We start from the raw sequence: 24397 nt of genomic DNA on the forward strand, positions 1-24397 counted from the left end.
ATCTTCCGCTTACCGCTTCCCGCAAGTGACGTCATACGAACCGGTGTCCGCGCGCGACGTTCGCGGTACGCCAGCGTCTGTGCCGGACGCCGCATGGGGCCTCTTCGATTTTCAGAGTTCTGGCAGCCCGCTGGGAGCCAGACGGCAGCCAGCTAGTTCCGGTTCTGACAGGAAGTCACGTGGGCTGGGATCCCAAGACAACCCGAACCTGCCCGAAGTTTGCAAAATCGAACGCCGGTACAGCTGGCCAAATGTAAACATGCTACCAGCATGGCAGCGCCCGTCGAGGCCGACGCGCGCTCGGCGTAGTCGGCCCATTTATGCGTTGCCAGCTTGAAGATATATTGTTGCATTCAGGAATACGATCACTTTCGCGCGATTTCGCGCGACTCGGCGCAGGACGCGTACTCGGCCAACCTCGCCTTGCGCAGCGCAACAGATGGCCTCCGACGAGGCGGATGACAAGACGCGAAATCGTGATCGTATACTTGAAAGCGATAGCTGGAGGATCCCTGCTCGCAGCGATCACGTCGACCACCGGCGACATTGATGAGTTGGCGTTGTGTCATCACAAGACATGAGAAAGCAGGTTATCGGGTACGTCTCACACGCATAAAATTTCGCGCCGACCTGCTTGGGCTTCGATTTCAGGAAGTTTGTTGTCGCTGATGGTGCTTCTCATTTATGGAGCTGAGGACGCGGCTGGCGCGCGAAAATGCACTTCGCCTGTGACCAGCGAAACGTTTCACACAAAAAATAACATTGGTCGCAATCATGAGAGCAATAAGCCAATGTACGTGTACGTGTCTAATGTACCGAGTGCAATCAGTGTATTCTTATATAAACGGCCTGCAATTCGAACACATATCGGTTTCGAGCTGCCACCCAAGCATACGACGGAGAGACGGAGCGAACACGGGCTAGCTGCAAAGCCTTCGCTAACTGCAGAAAAAGGAGATACCTCCGCATACATACGCGAGATATGTGAAAAGGAACACCACCAGTGAAAGACGAACCCAAAATGTACCGCAATGTGTGAATGAGCGCCAACAACTTGCGTGGAACACGATGCAGTTAACATGCACGCATGAGAGCGCGGCGCTCTGTTTACCTCCGCGAAGAAGCAATCAGGGGACAACCCCCCACACGCATATACACACACACAAAAGCTTCAAACGGTTCACCACGGCTCGTATCACACCGCTTCGCGATGCGAAACGGAGCGTTAGCACCTAAAGAGATAACGCTAGAAGTAAGGAAATCCGAAGATGACCGTATACAGTTGGCTGAGCGAGGTAAATGTAAGTCCTCAAGCGCCCGCGTTGCAATCCGTGAAGTCCCAGCAAAGATGGCGGCGAGCGCCCATCGCCTGTTTTAGTCGTCTGCTAGCCAGAGAACTTCCAGAGAGCAGCCAGACCAAAATCGTCCTGGCAGGTTCTGGCAGCCCGCGGGTAGCCAGAACCGTCCAGCGCGAGCAAAACGAACGCCCGGCGGAAGTGCGTAGCGCGGTGGGCGGAGCAACCCGAGAAAAACGAAGACGCTCATGGTTTAGCGATTCAGGGAGTTCGGTTTCGCACGACATAGTTCATCCCGGTTGGTTGGCGGTACCGGCGTATTCCGCGCCCCACCAAGTGACGAGTTATGCTACCGCCCGAAACCCAAATAACGTCTCGTTAGCGAATTGTCTCTCAATCTGACAAGCCTCTCGGACAAGCCAGGTGCCTTATCAGGAACGAGCTAACTTGGAGTGACTGGAGTTTAACTTGAGCTCACAATTTCTTTTTTCTTCTGTCGTGCCTCAGTCCCACGAACGTTTTGACGCAACATACGCTTGTATGCTGTTTGGGCAATAGCAGTGATAATAACCAAAAAAAGCCGGTACAGTACCCAATGGAAATTCGCGCAAAATTACGAATGCCCAATCCAAGAAATGAAAGAAGGATGTGAATCATCAGGGTGAAGGTTAGTTACTGATAATTGAACAATAAATAGTGTCACGGTTCCGAATGATCCTTGCACGATGAACAATCAGCGAAAAATGTGCCAAAGACCGCACGGCGAACGCCCGCACCACCTACGAAATTTTTTCACCACGGACGAATGCTGTTTCACGTTGAGTTACGGGGTGCTAACGACCTCAGCAAATGCGAATGAATTGCCGACAAGCACTCGTGCGTCGTCGCCTGGTCGCCCAATATTGCATGCTTTGCGTTTAATTACAGCAGGCCACAGCGATAGCGTTTCATATTTGGCCGACGCAGCATACACATACCCCAGAGGGCCGGGTGCGAGTAAAAAATATACAGTGCTTACTCGTGAATGGAAGGCAAGGTATAAGCGCCCAGCTACGCGACTCAAGTATCTGCTGTTGGGACGCCCTTTCCAAGGAAGGCTTTCCAGATACCGCTGAGAAAGTTCGAAGCCTAGCGCCGACAAAAAAGAAAAAAAGAAAGAGAAAGAAAACTCCCGTACAAAACTCCCGTATTTTCTGTCCGCGGTAGTCTGCTGGTAAAGAGAAAATCCAACCCCCAGATCTTTCCAGTTAATATGTGTGACAATTCATGGCGTCCACGCCGACTGAAACTAACACATCCACGATGGTTTCTTCCAAGTGCAGTTAACCTGTTCGGACAACCGTGTGGCAAAATGAGCAATGGTGCGAGGCCTGTCAGCCGAAAAATAACGTTGCATTTGTGGAAGCCTTTCGAAACCACTTACCAAAGTCATCTTGATCGGATAGGCAGAGGGCTCGAAAGGGGCCCTCAAAATCACCAGGGCTGCCAGGGCAAACGGGTGATATCCTTCTTCATGAAAAATGTGTCACGGGCATCCACACGCCGCAGTTTCGGTGGCGAACACACAGGAAAAAAATAAATAAACTGAGGTAAACGCGAACTAGGACGACGCCGACAATGGGTCACGATGCACTGCCAAGTGCTTCTCAGCAGGGACGAGATGACGCTCGAATTTCGCACGCCCGAACACACACCCCACACCGGCACAGTAACACACGATCATGCGCCCCGGCGAGCCTACTGCGGGAGCACCACCAGGTCAACGTAGTCCGCACAGTCGTCGCGTCTATGTTTGCCAGCTGCTAACGAAATCAGATGCGGGTGATGGGGAGAGGGGGGCGCACTGCACTGCCTGTAGAGACGACGTCAGTTCCACCGGGTTCAAGCGGTGGCGGAGAACCCAAAAGCGAAGCTTTCACGACACACCCCGGCGACGACGTTGCAGAAGCATTCGCGGAGAAGCGATCGAGCCGAAGGCTTACGATCCGTCAATCAGCCGGTAAGCCTGTCCATCATGCGAGTCCGTCAGCGGAAGACAAATAAAAAAAGAAGGACCTCCGGCGCTGAGGAAGCCGGAGATGCCAAGGCACTGAAGTCCACGCACAGAGCCCCAGCCGAGAAGTCTCGGCCTAGCAGACGACGCGAACGTAGGGGCGCACGCACACCGCAGAGCCGCTGCTAGCAGACGACACGACCAAGAGAGTCGTCGTCGCGCGCGCACACACAGACACGCACGAGGAACCGATGCGGGGCAGACCAACGCTAGGGGCAGGCGGGCGTTCAAACGAGCTCTCTCTCTGTCTGAGAGGGGGGTGGGGGAGCGAGGGGAGAGCCGTCGGCGGCGCATGCACTTCGCCAGAGAGAAACTTGTTTACGTGCACACACAGACAAACAGAACCGCGCGTGGAACGACAGAAGGATCGAGCGTCCACGCGAAAGTAGGGAACACACGCGCGCTCGCGACGCGTAGCGGGGGAGAGCAGGCTCTCCGCCGTCGCCGCCGCCGGCTACACCGAGAGGCCGCGGCGAGGGCGGACAAAGACAAAAAAGAACAGAGAGAAAGATTCGCGAGGACAGGAAGAGAAGGCGCGGTGGTCGAAGCGGAGAGCTACAGAGAACGGCGAGAGAGGGATGCTCATACACCGGCTGCTGCTGCTGCTGTAGCGACCGAGAAACACCGCTGGCGAGGGAGCCGAAACCGCCTAGCTACAGCCGAGACGGAGGCCGAGTAGAGGAGAGGGAGGAAGCTGTTTAGTAAACAACCTCGCTAAATTTAGCGGGTTGCGGGGCGCGACTGCGCCAGGGCGGCAGACAACGCTGGGCGCACACGCGCTGAATTTCCCTCGCCCGGCGCGCGGCAGCGTTTCTGCTGCTCTTCGCTTCTCTCACGTACAGTTCCAACTTTATTGCAACGTATTCGTCTCCCACCCTTTCCCACAACCTCCACTCGCTTCCCCCCGCTCTCTCTTTATATCTCTCTCGGTTCTCGTCCTTTCTCTCCGGTACTCGCGCGCACGCGCTCACACCACCCAGCTAGCAGCAGCGGCAACCTCGATACGTTTCCCGCAATAGCCTCCGTGGCAGCGCCGAGCGATCGGAGGAGGTTGAACAAACAATGGCGAGGGGGGTGGAAACGCAGAAACAGCGAAAGACAACAAGTGAGCCAGGCAAACAAACGCGCGGGCGAAAAAAAGAAATGGCCGCTGACGCTGTCCGTTCCGGCCTGGTCCGAGTCGGTCGCCTCGCCGGGCCTCGCAACACTTCCTCTCTCTCGTTCCAGAGTCAGATGGGACCAAAGAAAGAAGCGAAAAAGTTTTGTTTTTCGTTTCGTAGTTGTTGTTCCCTTCGGTCTGGTATCTCAGTCAGCCAGCTCTGGCGCACAAACAACGCCCCGCACCATTCGCAGCCCCAACCCACCCCTGGTGTCTTTTTCGACGCGGCCTGTGTAAACAGCGCGCCGTCGAAGGCTGCCTGGCGTTAGTGGGGCCCACGCAAAACGTCAGGGGGGTTAGGGTGGGGCGGACTTTCGCTGGTGGAAGAATCTTCGATCATACGACCGAAAAGAAGAAAAAAAAATACATTTCTATTCGCAGTGTCCCGGGCATGTGCCTGCAGAATAAGTGAGTGCCCATGCCCACTCCCAACCCGCCGTGGTTGCTCAGTGGCTATGGTGTTGGGCTGCTGAGCGCGAGGTCGCGGGATCGAATCCCGCTCACGGCGGCCGCATTTCGATGGGGGCAAAATGCGAAACCACCCGTGCGCTTAGATTTAGGTGCACGTTAAAGAACCCCAGGTGGTCAAAATTTCCGGAGTCCTCCACTACGGCGTGCCTCATAATCAGAAAGTGGTTTTGGCACGTAAAACCCCAAATATTATTATTATGCTCACTCCCCAATATTTTCGCAGGCTCTGTGCTCACTCACACTCACGAGTGAGTCGCGACTTTCCTACCCACGCAAATTCACACTGAGTTAACACAAACACGCTTTCGCACTCACCACCACTCAGACGCCGTTTACGACGCTCAAATTTGCGTCCACTGTCTATTCAATAGCACTCACGCACACACAGAAAGAAGAAAATACTGAGGTATCGCTTATCTTTTTTTTAAACGGGGCTTTAGGTGCCAAAGCCACGATCTGATCATGAGGCATGCTGCGGACGGGTGACTCCAAATTAAGCTTGACCTTATTGGGCTCTAACGTGCGGCCTAAATCTATCGTTTTTCTTTTTTTTTTTCCCGGCCGGCCGGGGTGGCCGCATTTAATATAATCACCCTTAACCCTTAACCGTAATTTATATATCATCACATTATTATTATTATTATTATTATTATTATTATTATTATTATTATTATTATTATTATTATTATTATTATTATTATTAATCATACTCTTATTATTATTATTGTACTACCTGGGGTTCTTTAACGTGCACCTTAATCTAAGTACACGGCTGCTTTTTGCATTTCGCCCCCATCGAAATGTGGCCGCCGCATTTATGCGCATGGTGTACATTGTTTTGCGGAGTGCACCAGCACCAAGACCCTCGAAGTCGTTCCTGGGCACTTTAATAAACACATTTGATTGATTGATTGATTGATTAATTGATCATGTTGGCATTCTTGCATATTCGCTGTTCTTATTGAATTTACTAAGCATGTCGCCAGCCTGTGACCCACGGACATATTATGTACATTGTACACACGTAATTTGTTTTATAGTTCGCGCCCTGCAGTTTGAGCGCCTATAGCCTTAAGCCTGCGAGTCGTGCTGTGATTATATTACTGCGTTCATTATTGTGTGCTTACATCGCGTGTTTATTAATTACACGTCAGATTTATCAGAGTCACTTAGTACGCACTGTGGAAAGCCTCATAACTCTGCGCCAGAGCGAAGGTCTCACAGCTGTTCCTGGTAACTGCACACAGTGCCCACTCTCTCTCTCTCTGTCCTCCTTTCTATTCTCCATTTCCCACTTCCTCAGTGTAGGGTAGCAAACCGGACGCCCGTCTGGTTGACGTCCCTGCGTTTCCTCTCCTCGCTTTATCTCTCTCCCCCTATCTAGTACCTTTCATAAGCATCGATTGATTGATCGAACGATCATTAAAGCGAAGGTTTCCCTGTGTGTTCATATGTTATTGTATTATATTATTTTACTATAATGTTGTCGAAATGTGTGCCGCTCGTAGTTATTGTCGCCAGTTTTTTTTTCTTCTTTTTTTCGTAGTGCTCAGCGCTGCGTTTACTATTGAAGAGGCGGATAACAGCAAGTAAGAGTGGATAAACCTTGAGCTAGTCAGCGCAGATTCTAGTACGAGGTAACATTAAGAATTTTTTTTCTTTACGAAGGCCACCTTTTTTGCCTATTTATGCCTGCTTATGGCATACTTCTGTCATTTGGCCTACTTATGCATAGCAATATAATGAACAACAACGACTACACTGAGTTGAAAGGAAAACGGGGCATCATTCTCCGTTTTGTTCGCCAGGAACTTCGTGATTCCTGGCTTGTAAATAAGAAGCAACTGAAGGACCGTGGACACGTGCTTGTCTGTGAAACTATGACGCGGCTATCACTCGATGTTTTATCAAAGGCAAAGGAGTGAGCCCAGACCTCGGGATATGCATATGTCTGGCACTCAAGCAGTAAAGTTTCAGTGCGAAAAAGGAGCGGTGACCATGCCGCTGTCATAAGTGGCGAGGGGGATCTTGTCAATCTTACAGCCTTGAAGTGGTGGCGGCATACGTGATAGCAATACATGAATTATGTTTACTAAACCGCCATGGCGACCTTGGAATTGCATTTTTTTCGTGATGCCGCGCCATTAAAGAACCGGTGTCCACGTTCAATTTTTCATTTTGACGTGCGAAGTTTAAGAAATAAGTTTGAAGGAGTAAGTTTGTAACTGTCAGAAATGCAACACTGCTTTGACTTGCTTTGTTTTAGTGAGACGTGGTTTGGATAAGAGGATGAATTTGTTTCTATTTCTGGATATGACTTTGTCTGTTTATCGAACGAAGAAACACGTGGTGGCGGAATTGCTATTTATGTCCGTTCTGGTTTGCCGTATAGTATAATTCCCGACCTCCGGATTGTTAACGAATGATATGAATGTATTGGTCTTTAGTGCATGAACAATCTGATTTCGCTTGTGTACCGCGAGCCATCTGGATCCATGCGTGAGTTTTTAGAAGTTGCTGAAAAATTATTTGAACTCAACATTGAACTCAAACTCGAAACAATTTTAAAGGGCAATTTTAATACACAAGCTTGGCCAGACAACCTAGAATATATGCGTTTCCGGGAAGCTTTTGAACTATATGGGTGTTCAAATGTCATCGACGTGCCTACTCGAATTACACTTACAACTCAGACAACGTTTGACCTTTGTGCGACGAGTTTTTTCTGCTGAATACGTAAGAGCAGGAATCCTGATGTGCGGTCTCAGTGATCACTTCCGTATATACAGTCTGCTACCTCATAAACAGCCATTCAAAATATGCACTGAAAGCTTAAAAAGAATCTATTCAGAACAAAATGTCAAGAAATTTGTCGGAATTATCTCTGGTTATCGGTGGGTCCAAGTGACTGCGGAAACTGATGTAAACATTGCTTATGATGTTTTTATATCTACCTTATCTACAAAATAAGGAGATCAAAAACTGCAGTTTTTACTTCCTAGGCTTCTAAACGACCACCCCTTACTCAGTATTGGAACTGCTAAATTCTGGAATTTCAAAGAAAAGTTGTAGGAAGACTGTAAAAGCAATGTTACTACCTGAAGGCCTATACAAATGTTAAACTACAATTATAAAATATCTCGTATATGTTTTTGTTTTTGTGTTTCAAGTGCTTAGAAAACTTTGTAAGAATAACCTTCTTTCTTTCTTTTTACGTGAATTGGGTACTGAAGTGTTTAAAAATGTGTACGATAGTTTAATTTCATGTGTGCTCTCGTGAATGCCTGCCTTTTGCCACATTGCTGCCGCTGTACAGGTGGCACGGCCAAGTCAGCCACACGTTCACCTTTAGCTGGGTCCCCTAAGACAATCTGAATTAAGTAAAACTCTTGCTTGGGCTAGTTGGTTCATGCTTGAAGCAGTAAAGGCAAGGCGCAGAAAACCAGGACTCAAGAAGGCGGTCCTGTCGTTTGTGTTCTTCTTCTTGAGTCCTGGTCTCCTGCGCCTTGCCTTTACTACTTCAAACAATCTGAATATTGTCTTAAATAAATCGAATAAGAAAGAAAGAAAGAAAGAAAGAAAACCAGCTGTCTTAGGCTTAAGTATTTCTGCTTCCTTTCTTTCGACCATTCCTCCGAAAATAACGGAAAGGAAGGGTAATGTGACATTACATATGACCGTGCGACATTGTAATTCCTTCTGGGTGCCAGTAAGAGTATGTAAAGTAACCTCTGGTCAAATTGTGCCCGGAAACTTAGTGTTTTATTACTTTGGCTGTTTTGCGCAGACGCGCCAACTTCGTGGAGATGCGCCAGCTTCAACCGCAAACCACCAGTGCACCGAACATTCGTTCGCTGGGTCAGAGCTATGAAGATTTTGTGGCAGCCGTTATCGGTCCTCTTAACGGTTCTTAACATCCAGGTGTGTTTGAGAAGCCCGGACACAGTGCTGACCCCATAGTTTGTCACTGCGCAGTGGCTTCGGAACTTTCTCTTTAAATTCGTCATTAAATCCAGCGGATTTAATGACGAATTTAAAGAAACCCTAGCCTCATGCTAACTACGCTATACCTGAAAGAATGGCGTACACAGGAACGTATAGAAAGTCTACACGAAAACATATATACAGAAAAGTACACAAGACTAGTACACAAGTACATCACACAAGAAAGTATACTTTCATGTCTGCATCGTTGTCAAAGCATTTCTACAAGAATGTTTCATGAAAGGCTGCACTCGACTGTACGACTCCACCCTACTGTAGGTTGAGTGCGACACGTGCTCTGTATGTGTGGCCTGATTCCCGCTCTGCGCATGCTCCTCTCGCGTCCCCGATGAATACAATAGCCAAGTGCGTTCATTGCACCGAGGAGGTTTATCTGCATGGCGCAGGCCCTGGGAAGATAAGGTGCCATCTGACGCATTTTTTTTTTTTGCACTGAGACGCCCAAATCATGCGAATATGACGAGATCACGCTCTGCATGCATGCAACAAGCCCTCCCATTTGTCTATGAAACAAGAACCTTCATCGGTGGAGTCCCCTTTTATGCTATCTTTCGGGTGGATTGCAGGTCAAAGCGGATTTTAGCCGCCACTGCGATATTGTAACAGCGCAGATGCGTGAAACAAAAGTAAAAAAAAAAAAAGAAACGAAGTACTATCTCTGGTGCGGATGCTCGATGGCTTAAGCGTTCATTTGTCGCACGTCAGGTTATCAGTGTGATACTTTGGCTGGGACGATCGACGTTCGAGCGGTGACAGGATGAACAGTATATCGAGCAGTAAAGAACAAAAGTGCCTGCCGAATCAATGATGCCGAGTTCTGTTTTCGAAATTAAAATAATTAAGTTGCGGGCTCGACACCGCGCAGTCGACGGCTACGGATTAGCTTTGACCACTGCGCACCGGCAGCACGGTACAAGAACATTTTTCGCATTCCGTCAACTTGGGAAATCGTCTGTCATGTGCCGAGAATTGAAACCGCGACATAGTGCTTCTCAGCGCAATACCATAGCCAATGAGGCATGCGCGGTGGTCTTTTTTTTTTCTTTTTTTTTTGTTCCAACGAGACCGCGCGAAAAAGTATTCCAACCCTTAACAGTAAACGTCGTTATCACCATTTGTCGTCACGGTGTTCACCGTTATCGTAACCACTACCACTACCACCAGTATGAAGCTTTAGAACAAGGAGGTGCTCATAACATAAAGGTAATGTGTTACAGTTTTTACGAAAATGCTTCCAGAGTTACAATTGTAGTCGAGAGTAAAACGTAAAGGCGGGAACTATCCAAACTGTTTGCCAAGCAGAAAACGACCCAGAAAAGAAACGACAGACCATGAAAGTTCTCGAGGCACGGAGATCAGGTCGGGTTGTTTGAACAATCAAACACGATAAAGAAACCGAAAATACGTGGCACGCAAAACCTTGACATTGGAAAGACTGAGTAATCAGTAAAGGAAAGTAGAAGTATGAGATATGGGAGAGGAGAATAGCTGGCAGCGTAACGAACAGGGTGTCGTTATGCAAAAAAGAGGCGAGGCGTGCAGACGGGACACGAGAGTAGAGAAGTGGACAACACGAACGCCGACTATCAACTGAAGCCGGCACATGTACCCGACTGGCACATGGCACATCAACCGGCACATGTACCCGACTGACACGTGGTGATACCATTCCTGAGCTTGCGCAGATGAGTTTTGTGTCTTCTTTCTTTTTTTCGCCTGAGTGCTCCCTTCAGTTGATAGTCTGCGTTCGTGTTGTCCACTTCTCTGCTCTTACATCCTGTCTGCACGCCTCACCTCTTTTTTGCATAATGAATCCTTACCAACTAGCCCAGCTTTCTGTCGTTCGAACAGGGTGCATAGTGTTGGTGACAAACTAGACAAAGCCATCGGCGATTTAGATTATTTTTATAACTCTATACTTAACTTTAGGGCTTCGAGAAGCGGCGTGTGCCCACGATCAGTCGCAGTTCGCGCACAATGTGCTGCGTATAACTACATAAATGTGCAAGAAATGTTCATATGTGCACATGGCAGTGTTGGCGTGTAAGTGTGACAGCGCCTCCTGTTCGGGTGATGGGCAGAAGAGAGACAGCGCCGTCATTCGCGAGCCAACTTCTCCTCATTGTGTCGATTGCTAACGGGGTTATAAGATACGACGTAGTGGGTTGCTCCGGATTAATTTTGACCACTCGCGTTTCTTCAGCTGGCACACAAAGCACAGCACCACAATCTTTCTCGCATTCCACCGCTATGAGAATGCGGTCAACACGGCCGACAATACAGTTCCACGGCATCAGGCCTAACAAGCGCCACAGTCGCTAATACATGAACTCAAACGAGCTATAGAGCACTCTAGGGAGCTGTCAGCGTAAGTAATGCTTCATGGGATGGTTCCATACATGTGTTGATGGAAGGCATACGCCTAATGAATGCGTTCAAGATAAAATTAAATCGAAACGGCGTTTACTTCTTGCAGTGCACCTGGAACGGTCCCTTGGGCTCAAACAGCTGCGCTCAGGTTTTATTTCGACGATACCTCGAAGCAGCCGGTGTGTGTAGAAGAGTTGAAGGAACGCGACGATTAAAATACGTGGAAACGGTGACGTACGTTACGCTACAGATATTCAACAAGGGGGAAGAGAAAAAAAAAGGCTATTAAATATAAGTAAGACATAATCCCTCTGTGAGTTTCCGATGCCATGCCTATGCCGGTCAAGTTAACTCTCTTGTTCAGCAGGTGGGGCAGCGAGGTATTATATGCGGTTTCCCGGCGGGCAGGAAGGATGTCTTAGAAGGGTCCGGAAACTTAATGTAAATACTGAGCTCTGCGGCCCAGCAAGAAGTCGATGCATCGGATACCTATAAAATGCATCTGCGTTCTGCAGATGGACTTCCACCAGATCCTTGTAGGTCGGTGACACTCTCCGCTTGGCCACCCCTTTCCGCGTACATAGCGGGACAGCAAATACGAAAAGCGGAGGCTGGCTAAATAGCAAGATGATGGAAAGGAACAGCAAGATGCAGAAGTGGCAAGGTTGAGACTTGGTTGCACCCCAGCAGCGACAGATGAAATCGGTAGGCTGCCCTGAAACTGTCACTTGCGGACCCATTTTCTCGAAATATTACTTAAAGATTCAAGTGTGCTGGCGGCAAGTTGCATGACATGTTTTTCGACAGGATTCTTGCGGGAGACCTATATGCATTAAAAACAAAAATAGTGCTGCAAGTGTCGCTGTGCTGTGCGGTGACAGTATTCGGTGACAGTGACCGATTGTGATTGTGTGCCTATGCTCCTTTCTTTCCTTATCTGTACTTTGTACAGATAAGGAAAGTATGCACAGTATCTGTACCCCCTCCCCTCTCTCCCCAGCGTAGGATAGCAAACCGGATCTTTTTCTCTGGTTAACCTCCCTGCCTTTCCCTTACCTATCTCTCTCTCTCTCTCTACGTTAAACATGTATTCGTAGTTAAACATGTCTTAAAGGGCTAGCGTCACGCATAACAAGGCAAGGTTAACGCGTGTTTTCGGTCCGATCTCCCGAAGAATTGCAAGAACCGCAGATGCTCCTGCGCGCACTTGTGGTAAAGCGAGAGAAAGGCCTAAGTGTACGTGCTATAGCTATGTCGTACGAGCTGCTTAAACAGTGCCTCACCTTTTGTGTGACCACGAGCCCTTCGCGAGACAAACAGTTAGATGTCCTACGATATGCCCTGTTTGTACCTCGCCAACTCTGATGTCAGGCAATATCTTTCTTTCTTTCTTTCTTTCTTTCTTTCTTTCTTTCTTTCTTTCTTTCTTTCTTGGAAGCGCACACGCGAAATTCTTGTAAAATTTCAGGCTAGGTAATAAAAAATACAAAGAGCCAGGTCTCTCGTAGTTGCGACGAAAAAACGCACGATGGTTACATACATACATACATACATACATACATACATACATACATACATACATACATACATACATACATACATACATACATACATACATACATACATACATACATACATACATACGAGAAGAAAGGAAAAAGAGGGGCCCGATTTTTATTGGTCATAAGAAGCTAACAAACAAAGACACTGAGGACAGCATAGGGGAAATTACTTGTACTTAATAGTTCAATTAAGGAATGGTACATTAAGGAAGTCGAGGTGGATGAAAAACAAGTGGCCGCAGGTGGAATACGAACCCATGTCTTCGCATTACGTGGGCAATGCTGTTATCAATTGAGCTACCGCGGCGCCGTATTGTGATCCACTTTCTGGGGAATTTATGTTTATCTACTAGAACTAACCCTCAGATTGTTAGCCAGCGCCACCACTCACAAGGCTTGGCGGCGGATGTGGAACATCCTTTCTGCCGCAGGCGTCACGTGTCCGTGAAGTTTTTCTGTGAACTTTTTGGCTACCTGAAGGCATGAACCGCTTTCATCACTAGAAATTTCGGGCCAGGTAGCGTGACGTCATGTATCGGAGTAAACAGGCCTACGCTATCTAGGTGGTGTTGGCTGATGGCGCGCCTCTGTATATGTATTTTTTTTTCGCGCATGCGCATGAGGTCATGCCGATGGAGTTTTCGGCGTACAGGCGACCGACAGACGGACGGACGGATGGGTGGGTGGGTGGACGAAAAGGGCTAGCCATATACAGCTCTGCTGTAATAATAACGAATTTAAGAACGCGTTCTTTGATGTTCCCTAGACAACCTGCAGTCCACACAAGAATGCATTCTTAAATTCGTTATTATTTTCGTTATTAAATGCTCGTGCAAGCCACCCCTGGTATGTGGCCATTCTTAAGTATGAGTGATGTCCTGTGGGCAAGCCATGTCGCAAGACCGAACCAGTGGCACCTAGGAGTATCAGTTGTCAGCAAAGCCACTTTCAGCAAATCCTAAAGGTATTGCGAAGAAATATTCGATTTAAAAAAGTATTAGTACACGCTCTTCAACGCCCGTACAGCCACCTCACAAAACGCCTGTTTGTATTTCGTTATACTCAGAGACGCAGCCGATGTTTCCAGTATCTTGCATTTGTGCCGATGAACAAGTGTGCGGTGTCTTGTTTTCAGCGGTAAAGTTACGTAGAAATAGCCAACAATGGGTTAAGGATGTCTCAGTTCCGGCGACAAGGAACACAATGGTTCTGGCAAACAAGGTTGTGCATAACATATTCCAAAGATAGTACCACATGCAATATATTATATTGCCTGCACGCTACTTCTTGTTCCCTTTCTTATTCGCTGGACAATCCATTGGTTCAGTTACACAGCACTATTATCTTCCATATCCCCTACTTTTTGTTCTCTTTTTATTGCAGCAGACAGTTCGCGCCACAAACGCCTGACAAAGGGTGTAAAAAACACGGGGGGGGGGGGGGGGGGCATGGAACAGTTGTTTACGCTCTCATATAAAGTCCGGATTTTCAGTGTAAGAAAAGACCAACCAATCAAAAAAAAAGTACGGTGTTATGACAGGTAAATTGTTCGTGCATGCGTTATCAGCGTGCTATTTTTACACAGCCTTCGTAAACAAATCGAACAATGGACACATCGGAGCGCGTACGGTTCATCTTTGTTTAAGCGTCCGCAAGTACCGACGACAAGCTCAGAGGACCCTGGCGATTGCAACTTGCGAGAATGTTTAAATTAGAAAACGCAAATGTAATGTGCCCCAGAATCTGGTATTATTAAACTTCACTGCTGGTAAGCATAAGAGTGAAGGCTCCGGATCCGTCCGCTGGTGGACCCGTCCGGATCCAAAGGTGGCCGACACTGGAAATGTCGCCGTCATCACTGTCATCGTCGTGTCGATGGCTCCCTCCTTTTCTCGTTGTTGGCGTCAGGTGGATGTCATTTAGGACGTGTGCATTCGGGGATGTTGACGCGCGCGATAGCATTTATGCAAGAGGTCAAGCAAATATAGCTGCGCAGGCAACTTGTCCCTGCTAGCTGTTACCCATTTTCCTGCATCGTTCCGTTTGAAAGATGACGATGACAGCGCGTGACATTAAAAGAAAAAAAATTACGAGCAGCTTGCCGCACGTGATATATGTCACACCACGCTTCGCTTGGTTGGCGCAGAGGGGCGCTCGCTGTTTGGGCCTTAACAGCAAACAATTGCCGCCTCACCAGCCTGTCAGTCACTTAGCAACGTTGCTAATTGCCTGGCAAGGTGAGTTAGTTGCCCGTTAATTACAGCAGGTCCGCCTTGAGACACATGCACGGCTACTTGGTTATGGTGGTAGACTGTGTTTCAGGCCGCAGTCAAAGTCTGTTAGGGAGCAAATACGCGCTTGCCTAGCAGTTTACCACTGTCTAGATTTGTCGTCTCATTGTCGCGTCAGCGAACTTTGGGAAACATCCATATTCGATAGGGGGGAACCTTGAGCGAGTTGATCCGACATTTTCATAGAAGAAAGGAACCTCGACTTCAAACGGGACGTGACGAAGTCCTGTCCTGACCTGTCCACTCCTTCGTCGCATCCCGTCTGAAGTCGTGGTTATTTTCCTCTTTATCCATATTCACCGTGGTGGATACAAAGGCTCACTATAGTATAAGCGTGCCCCACGGTGCGAATTGTAATGTTCCGTTTTTTTGTGTGTCAGCACGCACGCGAGTCCGGTCTTACACAAGTCGCGCACGGAAAGTAACCAATCGTGGCACGTCACCTTCTCTGACGTAGCATAAGCCAGTCCAATGCAACAGATGCCGGGGTAGTGCAGTGGCTGTGGCGTTGCGTTGGTGAGCTTGAGGTCGTGGGTTCGATCCCATCCGCGGCGGCCGGGTTTCAAAGGGGGCGAAATGCGAAGACGCTCGGGCACTTAGATTTAGGTTTGTGTGGAAGAACCTCAGGTAGTCGAAGTTGGCCCGGAGTCCCCCAGTACGGCGATTCACACAATCATACGGCGGGTGTGGAACGTAAGACCCAAAAATTTATTTGAAAGATAACGAAGTTGCGACCACGTTACAAAGGATTCAAACAAGCGACAAGGGGGAAAATACTTTAATTGTGAAGCCTCTACTAGCAAACGTTTCCTGAGCTTTATTACCAGCGAAGAAAAACAGGCCATGGCCGTGCTCGTCATAGTTCGGCTAAGAAGCAAGGGCAATCTTGGATCTTGAGGATGGTGACCGGGCATTATGTCGGTTCAGACATCAGCCGGATTGGTCGGCTTCCGATACATTTGATTTCCGCTCCTCCGGTGCAAAAGGCGAAACTGATAGTAATTACACAATTCATAGAATTCCGACGACGCCTTTTTTTTTATTACCTTTACTTCAAGAACGGACTAAGTCAGAGCTATAGAGCAAGTTGCTTCGAAAGAATAAGTTGATGACATGGCCAGACATGTCTGCGACGTGCAGTACAAGAAGAAAGAGAGGAAGAAAGAAAAACACGAGAAAGTGTCGCACCCACTTCTTTATGTGCCTTGTTATCTCTTCTTTTCGCCCTTTACTTAGAATACTGTTCTTCATTTTCGCAGCCATGGATCAATTGGGAAAGCTTTTTTTCTGCTTTTAATGCTTTTATTTTTCGTTATACAAATGCGCGACTAAAGGTTTCGCCGTGTAGCCAACTCTCATTGAATAGTTTGTCTCGTGCGTGGTCACGGTACAAAGAAACAACTACCGCTTCTTATTTTAATTCGTTATTGTAATAATTTATAGGGGGTCGTAGATGAATTCTCATCCAAATGCTCGTATGCTCCTAACTTTCGGTGAAAGCTTGTTTGTTGGGAAAGTGTACATTTCTTTTTCGCTATCATTTGTAATCACCGATACCTGGGATCATGCACAAAATTACACCTTTAGCATGTAGGGAAGGTAACCTCGTAGAATTAATGCAAATCCCACTTTCATCTTGACCACGCCCAATGTGACATAAGATACTTGTTGGACTTTCTGTGAAAGATTGGCTCTTACGCTCCTCTTTAGAACAGGACGTGTTTGAATGCGATTGCGCGCAATTTGCTTGCGATAAAAAAAAAAAACATTTTTTTGTGTGTGGACACATTTCTTCTCAGTGTGTCGCCTCTATAGCACACATACCACATATCGGACAATGTGTATATAGCTCATTGTACAACATAAATGTATATATCGAACACTGACATGGTACATTAGCTCAGTGTACATAGAGAATGCACTTTCTAACCTCCCTTCTCATTGTGCCCTCGGCTGTGTGCCTGAATTTTGTATTTTCTTGGGCAAAGCCACGATTTGCCCTATGGAACAGGTTTCTGCATTAAACTTCATCAACCACTCCGGAAGAAATGTAGTTTACTGTGCTGTCAGGCTTATCGCTGCCAGCACGCTATGATTTGTAAAGTAGGGTAGCAAACCACATCTTCTTCGTCTTCTGCTGGTTAACCTCCCATTGACCTCCCTGGCCTTCGTCACAGCTACGACGATGGGCCCAGCAACCGCGTTCACCCTGCATCGGTTAGGCTCGCCTTAGTTATTTCGAAGCTAACCGCGCTGTACAGCCGTATAATCAGGAAACTGAGTTAGTCACAGCCAACAGGAAAGGACGTCATACCGCTTACACTGTTCCCGAAGCGTGGCCATTGCCGGGATGGCTCTTATACCATATTATATGTGGTGTAACCATTATTATATATGGCCACACCATATAGCTCGCCTTCAGAATGGCGAAGTGGTCGCATACACTTGAATGCACGACTTACATCCGCGCACGGTTAAGATAGCGTCGCGTTCAGTGAATGCATCACTGTGCTTTTTTTTTTTTTTCATCCTCCTTCGCTCGAGTTCGGGGACAGCTTTTGCCTGCGTTTATGCGTCCCGCACTCCGGTCGCACAGCGTTGACATCGATCGACCTTTCCGCGACGCACCTCCCACATATTTTAGTGGTCAGCCTTGATTACAGGTACAGTACATAAAGGCTGGTTCTATGTTCACTTCCGCACTCTTCCATTAGTCTGTCGTGGCTCATTCGTTCGTTTCTTTTTCACCTCCGGTTTTTCCTGGAGCACGTGCGCATACAGGGCTGTTCAGGCGCACCAATTATAGAAGGTCACTTCCCAGTACCTGCTGTGCTCTGCGGCAGAGCGCGGGAAAGGCGGGTTCGACTCTTCGACACGTGGTCACTGCATTGCGGTAAAAGCGGCGCGCACCGCAAATGAACCGTATCTATCTATCTATCTATCTATCTATCTATCTATCTATCTATCTATCTATCTATCTATCTATCTATCTATCTATCTATCTATCTATCTATCTATCTATCTATCTATCTATCTATTTGTCATAGGAACCTCCCCTCATCATACAAGACTGGCTGGTAAACGGACGCATTCACGTTGCTTTCAATCCATCTTTCACGCCACTTGACTCGTAAAGTCACTCTGGCCATTACCTGCATCCGGCAATCTCTTACGCTCCGCTCGTGCTTACTTTCAATTGTTTATTGCCGCAACCTCGCGGCTTCACCAACGGGCAATCGACAATAACGCGGATATCTCCTCGCCCTCTATAGCAAAGCCCCGAGTAACGGACACTGTAACAAAGAGCCCTGTACCTTCCGCACGGTACTCTTTAGCATTAGCGACGGTGAGAGAATGAACAGGCGCAAGCAGGACAGCAACGAACGATGTCTCCGCGATAGAGAGAGAGAGAGGAAAAGAGAAAACGTGAACGCGAGAGGAGGAAAGACGGATATGTATATATATATACATATAGCAAAACTTTGACGCTGCCGACGCGATTGCAGTGTTAGCAGTGGGGCATGTAGAGTGGTGGCGACTGACCAAACGACGGTTACGTTGTGGGTGCTACGAATAATGCGCGGCTGAAACGGCGCTGGCTTCCGCGTCAGTTGGCTCGCGCTCAGACGTTGTTGGGCGGGTGCGGAGGAGGCTTGGCTCACCGGAAGGCTTGCCGCACATATACCGTAGGGAAAGGGGAAAGAGAGAGAGAGGGAGAGGGCGGCGTTGGAGAGGAAGTGATCGCCGTATGCGCCCGCCTCGTGGGCACGGTCACGTCCGCTCTCTTGTCTTACGGAGGATAGCGCGTCGACTTTAATTTTGCCGTTTCAGCATTCGCTGCCCTATTACCTCGTTCACTTTCACTCTTGCCGCAAGGGAATCCAGCGTACGTAGGGTTTCGTCGGTCTCACGCTAGGTGTTGCTTCCCGTGTTAATCACACGCGCGCGCTCATTCTAGAGACATCAGCTGCAATTTCTCCCATTGCTTGTCTTTCTTTTCTCTTCGCGTTGTCACTCCGTTTCCTCCTCTCGTATACGCATTGGCTTGTGTCGGCCGGAAACAAAACTATTATTCCCAGCTTCGCTAATTGGACACAGGATGAAAGCGTGTGCGTGCGTGTGTGTGCGTGCGTGCGTGCGTGTGTGTGTGTGTGCGTGCGTGCGTGCGTGCGCGTGCGTGCGTGCGTGCGTGCGTGTGTGTGTGTGTGTGTGTGTGTGTGTGTGTGTGTGTGTGTGTGTGTGTGTGTGTGTGTGTGTGTGTGTGTGTGTGTGTGTGTGTGTGTGTGTGTGTGTGTGTGTGTGTGTGTGTGTGTGTGTGTGTGTGTGTGAGCACGCGTGTAACCTCCCTTCCCCCACCTAAGTGTACGTTTTTACGCTCGAGTTCCATTGTTCGAGAGTCCACGAGAATTCCTTTCTGCTAAACGCCTTCTCCCGCGGAGTCGCGACAGAGCATGTTAAGCGGGGTGTGTGGTCTAGCGGTGAATGGTTGAGTAAAAGGAGAAGGCTCAAGCCGAAAAATAAAGGATCGCAGCGGGGTCACGCGGCCGCACAGCGCAAGGGCACAGATGTACGGCGAATGGCACAAATAAAATAAACTCCTGGTGTTTTACGTGCCTGAAACAGGATATGATTACGAGGTACGCCGCAGTGGGGGACACCGGAATAACTTTGACCACCTGGGGTTCTTTAACGCGCACCAAACGCACGTGACAAACTAGTGTTTTTTTTTTTGCTTTTTTTATCATTTTGCCCCCATCGAAATGGCTCCGCCGTGACTGGCACAAATAGACGAAGAAAAAAAAAAGTAGAGTGTGCGGGCGTGAACGCGCGCCCGCGCGATTCTGTGCGAGCGAGACTCTGTAATGAAAATTGGGTAGGTTTGCATGGAGGCGCGCCCAGCAGGCTACTCCAAACGAATTCGACGATAAATGAAATTATACGCGCAGGACATACGGCACATTAAACACACGCGCAGCGCGACGTACAATCCTAAATTGTCTAGTTGAAACCAGCATGTCCCAGAAGAAGTTAGGAGCGCCTTCATAGCGTGGGTGGCAGGCAGTGCCATATTTCGCGGTCCAATCAAGTACATTCATGTTACGGGCGGAGGTCTTTCAGGCACAGGCATGCACCAACGCTCGCTATAGAAGGCCACAACGTTTTCTCCTTTTAAGGCGTAGCTTTCTTTGTTCTTTCTCTGGGTATGGCATTCGTCGTCGTTTCGTGGCTGCACACATCTTCATTAGTATTTATTTATTTATTAGTATTGCCCTCAAAGCCAGAGGCATTACAGAGGGGAGTGCAACATGCATCTATCTATCTATCTATCTATCTATCTATCTATCTATCTATCTATCTATCTATCTATCTATCTATCTATCTATCTATCTATCTATCTATCTATCTATCTATCTATCTATCTATCTATCTATCTATGACGAATTTTTGATAATCTATAAGGTCAGCGATGATCGATTGTACTGCGGAGCGTCGTGTGACAGCGCTAACCATGACTGGTCGACAACATTTCAGCTCAAAAGGAAAAAAAAGAAGGAAGAGAAAGGACTTTGTGTTTTAATATAACACCCTATACTGGACTCTATGGCTCTATAACACCTCCATCATTTCGGTTGCGACTGTTAAAGAAGTGAGTTCGGTGTGCTCGCATTCAACAAGTACATGTTCGGCTTACCCATAAAGCAAGCACCGAGAGAAGGAATTCTTTTCACTCCCACAAACTCCGAATGACGTCACGCCAGCGATAACGGAAGTCATGTGTGCGCTTGCAAAGCCAGCTCTTTGGATTCTGACTGCTACATTTTTGTTTTTCTTTTCTTATCAATACTGGCTTTTCATTGTATTCAAGTCGCAACAACAGCTGCCTGTCCCATTTGCCGGTGTCGCGCAGATGCTCCGCGTCGGCCGTGTCGCGTGCGCATGCAAAAATAAATAATGCAAACATTTAAGGCTTGCAGAAAAAAAATATGTCGTGGTACGCCAATTTCCCATCGTGTATCCGATGTAGGGTAGCAAACTGGACGCTCGTCTGGTTGACTTTCCTCCGTTTCCTCTCCTTGCTTTATCTCTCTCTCCCGATGGCGAAAGCTGTTGAGTGGGTCGCAAAAAAGACCTTCCCTCGTTTGTGACCGTCGACGAGGATCCTTCTGTTGTATGTATGTATGTATGTATGTATGTATGTATGTATGTATGTATGTATGTATGTATGTATGTATGTATGTATGTATGTATGTATGTATGTATGTATGTATGTATGTATGTATGTATGTATGTATGTATGTATGTATGTATGTATGTATGTATGTATGTATGTATGTATGTGCGTGCGTGCGTGCGATTTCGCAGGTTCGCCGACTCCGCAAACCGCCGGCACGCTCCTGCTCCTTCTAGAGGGCTGCACCGCTGAGCGGAAGTGACAAGCGGTGAAGCCTGATTCGTGTATTTCCCAGCTTTCGTAGTTATCGCCTCCAATCACGTACGCAGCGCCACAGAGCAAATAATTGCTTTACAAAGGTGCCATGTCTTTCTCATTTGAACTTCGCAGCGCAACGTATTAGGCTAGGCGACAACCTGTAATATCTGGCACGTTATGTCGGTCAAACTCACGACGCCGCGAATACTGCTAGCTGCTTAAGCGTAATTCAGAAAGCCCGTTTGCATATAAACTGAACTCTACAACGCGTTTTTAGCCTCCTTCTGGCAAATGTGTCCACAGAAAGCACACTGCGGCGCTAGATTTCAGTCGTAACGTCATAAGGTTCTGAAATTACGTGTAGCACCAACTATTTCCTCCGTTTTTCTTATGGCTAGTCTGAACGATAGTTGTAGCATACAGGTATGTGCATTCTTGCCATACCACGTTTTTATATGACTTTGACGAAGAAACGCAGGTTTCTTTGCAAAGACTGGATACAGTGAAGCATATGAAGAGGCGGAAAGGCGTCTGCAAAGGGTTACGTATATATATTTCTTGCAGATATTAAAACAAGGACTTCCGAAAGGCGCGACAGAGTTTCGCAGCTGTTTGATGTATCAGCTTCTCGGATTGGCATACGTCAGCGAAAGTTTTGCGCCTCTCTCGTTGTGTCTCCGCTTTCTCTCAAACTGCATCTGCGTGCCGTTCCTTCTTGTGCGATGCATGCAAATAGTGTTCAACGTGGTCATTATCAATGCGCTTAGCACTACAGGCGGACCTCGAACACTTTATACCCATCAGTGCAACGAAAAAAAAAAATTAGGGCATGTCCCGAAGGCGGCTGCGGTCAAGCACAGCGTCTCAGAGCACTGGCAGTCACGAGGGAATAATGCGACGCACTGGCACGGTACGCAAGCGCCGTTCGTTTCAAGCAGTTGTAACCGTGACTCGAAAGAACCGCGCGTGTGAACGCGGTTTAATAGGTAAAGCATTGGGTTGCTGTGCTGGTATACGCAGAGGTGCGATCTCGTCATCGATCACACATGTTTTTTTTTTTTTTTGTAAGGCGTAATAAGCTGACTTCACCCACGTTGAAATTATCTAAGAGGAAACTCGAGGCGCGTTGTCGGTTCCTGAGCACGAGACCGCGAGCGAGATCACAAATAGATACGCAACATGGAGACGTCAGTTTGACGAATGGAAGTGCTCGCACGGTATGCACGTGCGTGCAGCTGTCGATACGGTATGCTACCTCATACTTAAGAGAGTTAGCTGCGCTTAGTTCTGGCCTAGTTTATTTTTTTTTTCGCCCCTTATTTCTTCACGTCATTCTCTCTTTTTTTTTTCTAATTTTATCTCGACTTCCTCGCCAATACTCTTTCGTTCTCTACACTTTTGCCCTTCTACCCTTTAGCCACTTAGCCTTTCGCCCTTTAGAGCAGGTAGGCGTTGTGCCGCTCTCAGTGACCACTACTAACCGTCTTCCATTCAATCCCGTTATTGCTTTTATGATTGCGAACCTAACTATAGTGGAGCTGCGGCTGGTATGGACATCAGGGCTAAACTGAGCTGTACGTGTCGTTCGCGAGGAGCTAGCGACAAAAAAAAGAAAAGATTATTTGTCCACACGCTGAAGCTTATTGAAGCAACCGCTCAGAGATAAAAAATGGTCACGAGTGATTCAACAATCTTCGTGAAGTGCTGAAGACGGCCAGAGTGCCCAGAGTGTGTAGACGGTAGATTTAATTTTCCCCCTGGTTATAGCAATGTTCATAATTGATTATGTGAGTGAGTGAGTGAGTGAGTGAGTGAGTGAGTGAGTGAGTGAGTGAGCGAGTGAGTGAGTGAGTGAGTGAGTGAGTGAGTGAGTGAGTGAGTGAGTGAGTGAGTGAGTGAGTGAGTGCTCTATTGCGTTCTATCACAAATGAGAACTGCGCCTTGCAGTTTCAGTAGTGCTAGGTGGATTTTAGGAACGCGATAGATGGCACTGGTTGGTAGTACATTGTAGAGTTACTGCACCTGATTCCCTTTCACATACAGGAATTCTAGAACATTGCTGACTGTTGCACGCGCCGTTATAAAACACAAGAGACGACGCGGTGACATGGAGCGGTAAACCGAAAGCACGTTTATTATTTTTTTTTCTTGTCGTGTTTGGTGTTCTAAGAAGCGCGTTTAACACCACTGCTTGCTTGCATGACTGCTTGCATGTATGTTTGCTTGTATGACTGTGTTTGCTAACATGACTGGTTGCTAGCGGCTGTGTTTGCTAGGACGAGTGCTTGCTTGCTCTGCTAGCTTGCTTGATCGCTCGCTTGCGAATTTCCAGGTTTATCGCGTATACCCGCTTGCAACCCCTTTTTCGCTCACTTTGTGAACAGATGCGCTGTTCCCGCATCAAAGTGCTCCTCTATCAAGCTATCGCGCACCTACTATCAGCCCGGTGATGCAAGGCTCGCGGAGATTACCGCGCAAGCTTCTATTTCCGCGAACCAGCTTATCGCCCGATAAGGGTTGCGAAGCGTCCCTCGCAGGCTGACCCACTGACGGGATGTTGAAGGGCGGCGGAAGTTGCCAAAGAGAACGAAGTTGTAAAAGGTTGTCAGCGCTTTGAGCAGAAGAAGAATATGAGCATCAGAAAGACGATTGCATGGGATTGCATAAACCTGCACAAATTTGCTGGTGCCTTCTCTCTCTTTCACCACATTAATTAGACAGCCTGTAGATTAGCCTGAAGTCTATAATATTGAATGGCGAC

General features: G+C 47.8%; 1 protein-coding gene across 7 annotated transcripts in view; it reads right to left on the reverse strand.

The window, feature by feature from the left end:
* LOC142557180 (uncharacterized) overlaps nucleotides 1-24397 on the reverse strand; it is a 434150-nt gene that overhangs the window by 101885 nt on the left and 307868 nt on the right. The window contains exon 1 of one of the 7 annotated variants that reach the window (XM_075668849.1): nucleotides 2719-3564. The exons of the other annotated variants lie outside the window; for them this stretch is intronic. Coding sequence (XP_075524964.1) covers nucleotides 2719-2727 — 9 coding nt within the window. The 5' untranslated portion in view covers nucleotides 2728-3564. Of the gene's footprint in view, nucleotides 1-2718; nucleotides 3565-24397 lie in introns of those variants that run through there. 7 annotated transcript variants of the gene reach the window in all.

This window comes from Dermacentor variabilis, chromosome 9, assembly GCF_050947875.1.
Source record: "Dermacentor variabilis isolate Ectoservices chromosome 9, ASM5094787v1, whole genome shotgun sequence".
Taxonomy (NCBI): Eukaryota; Metazoa; Arthropoda; class Arachnida; order Ixodida; family Ixodidae; genus Dermacentor; species Dermacentor variabilis.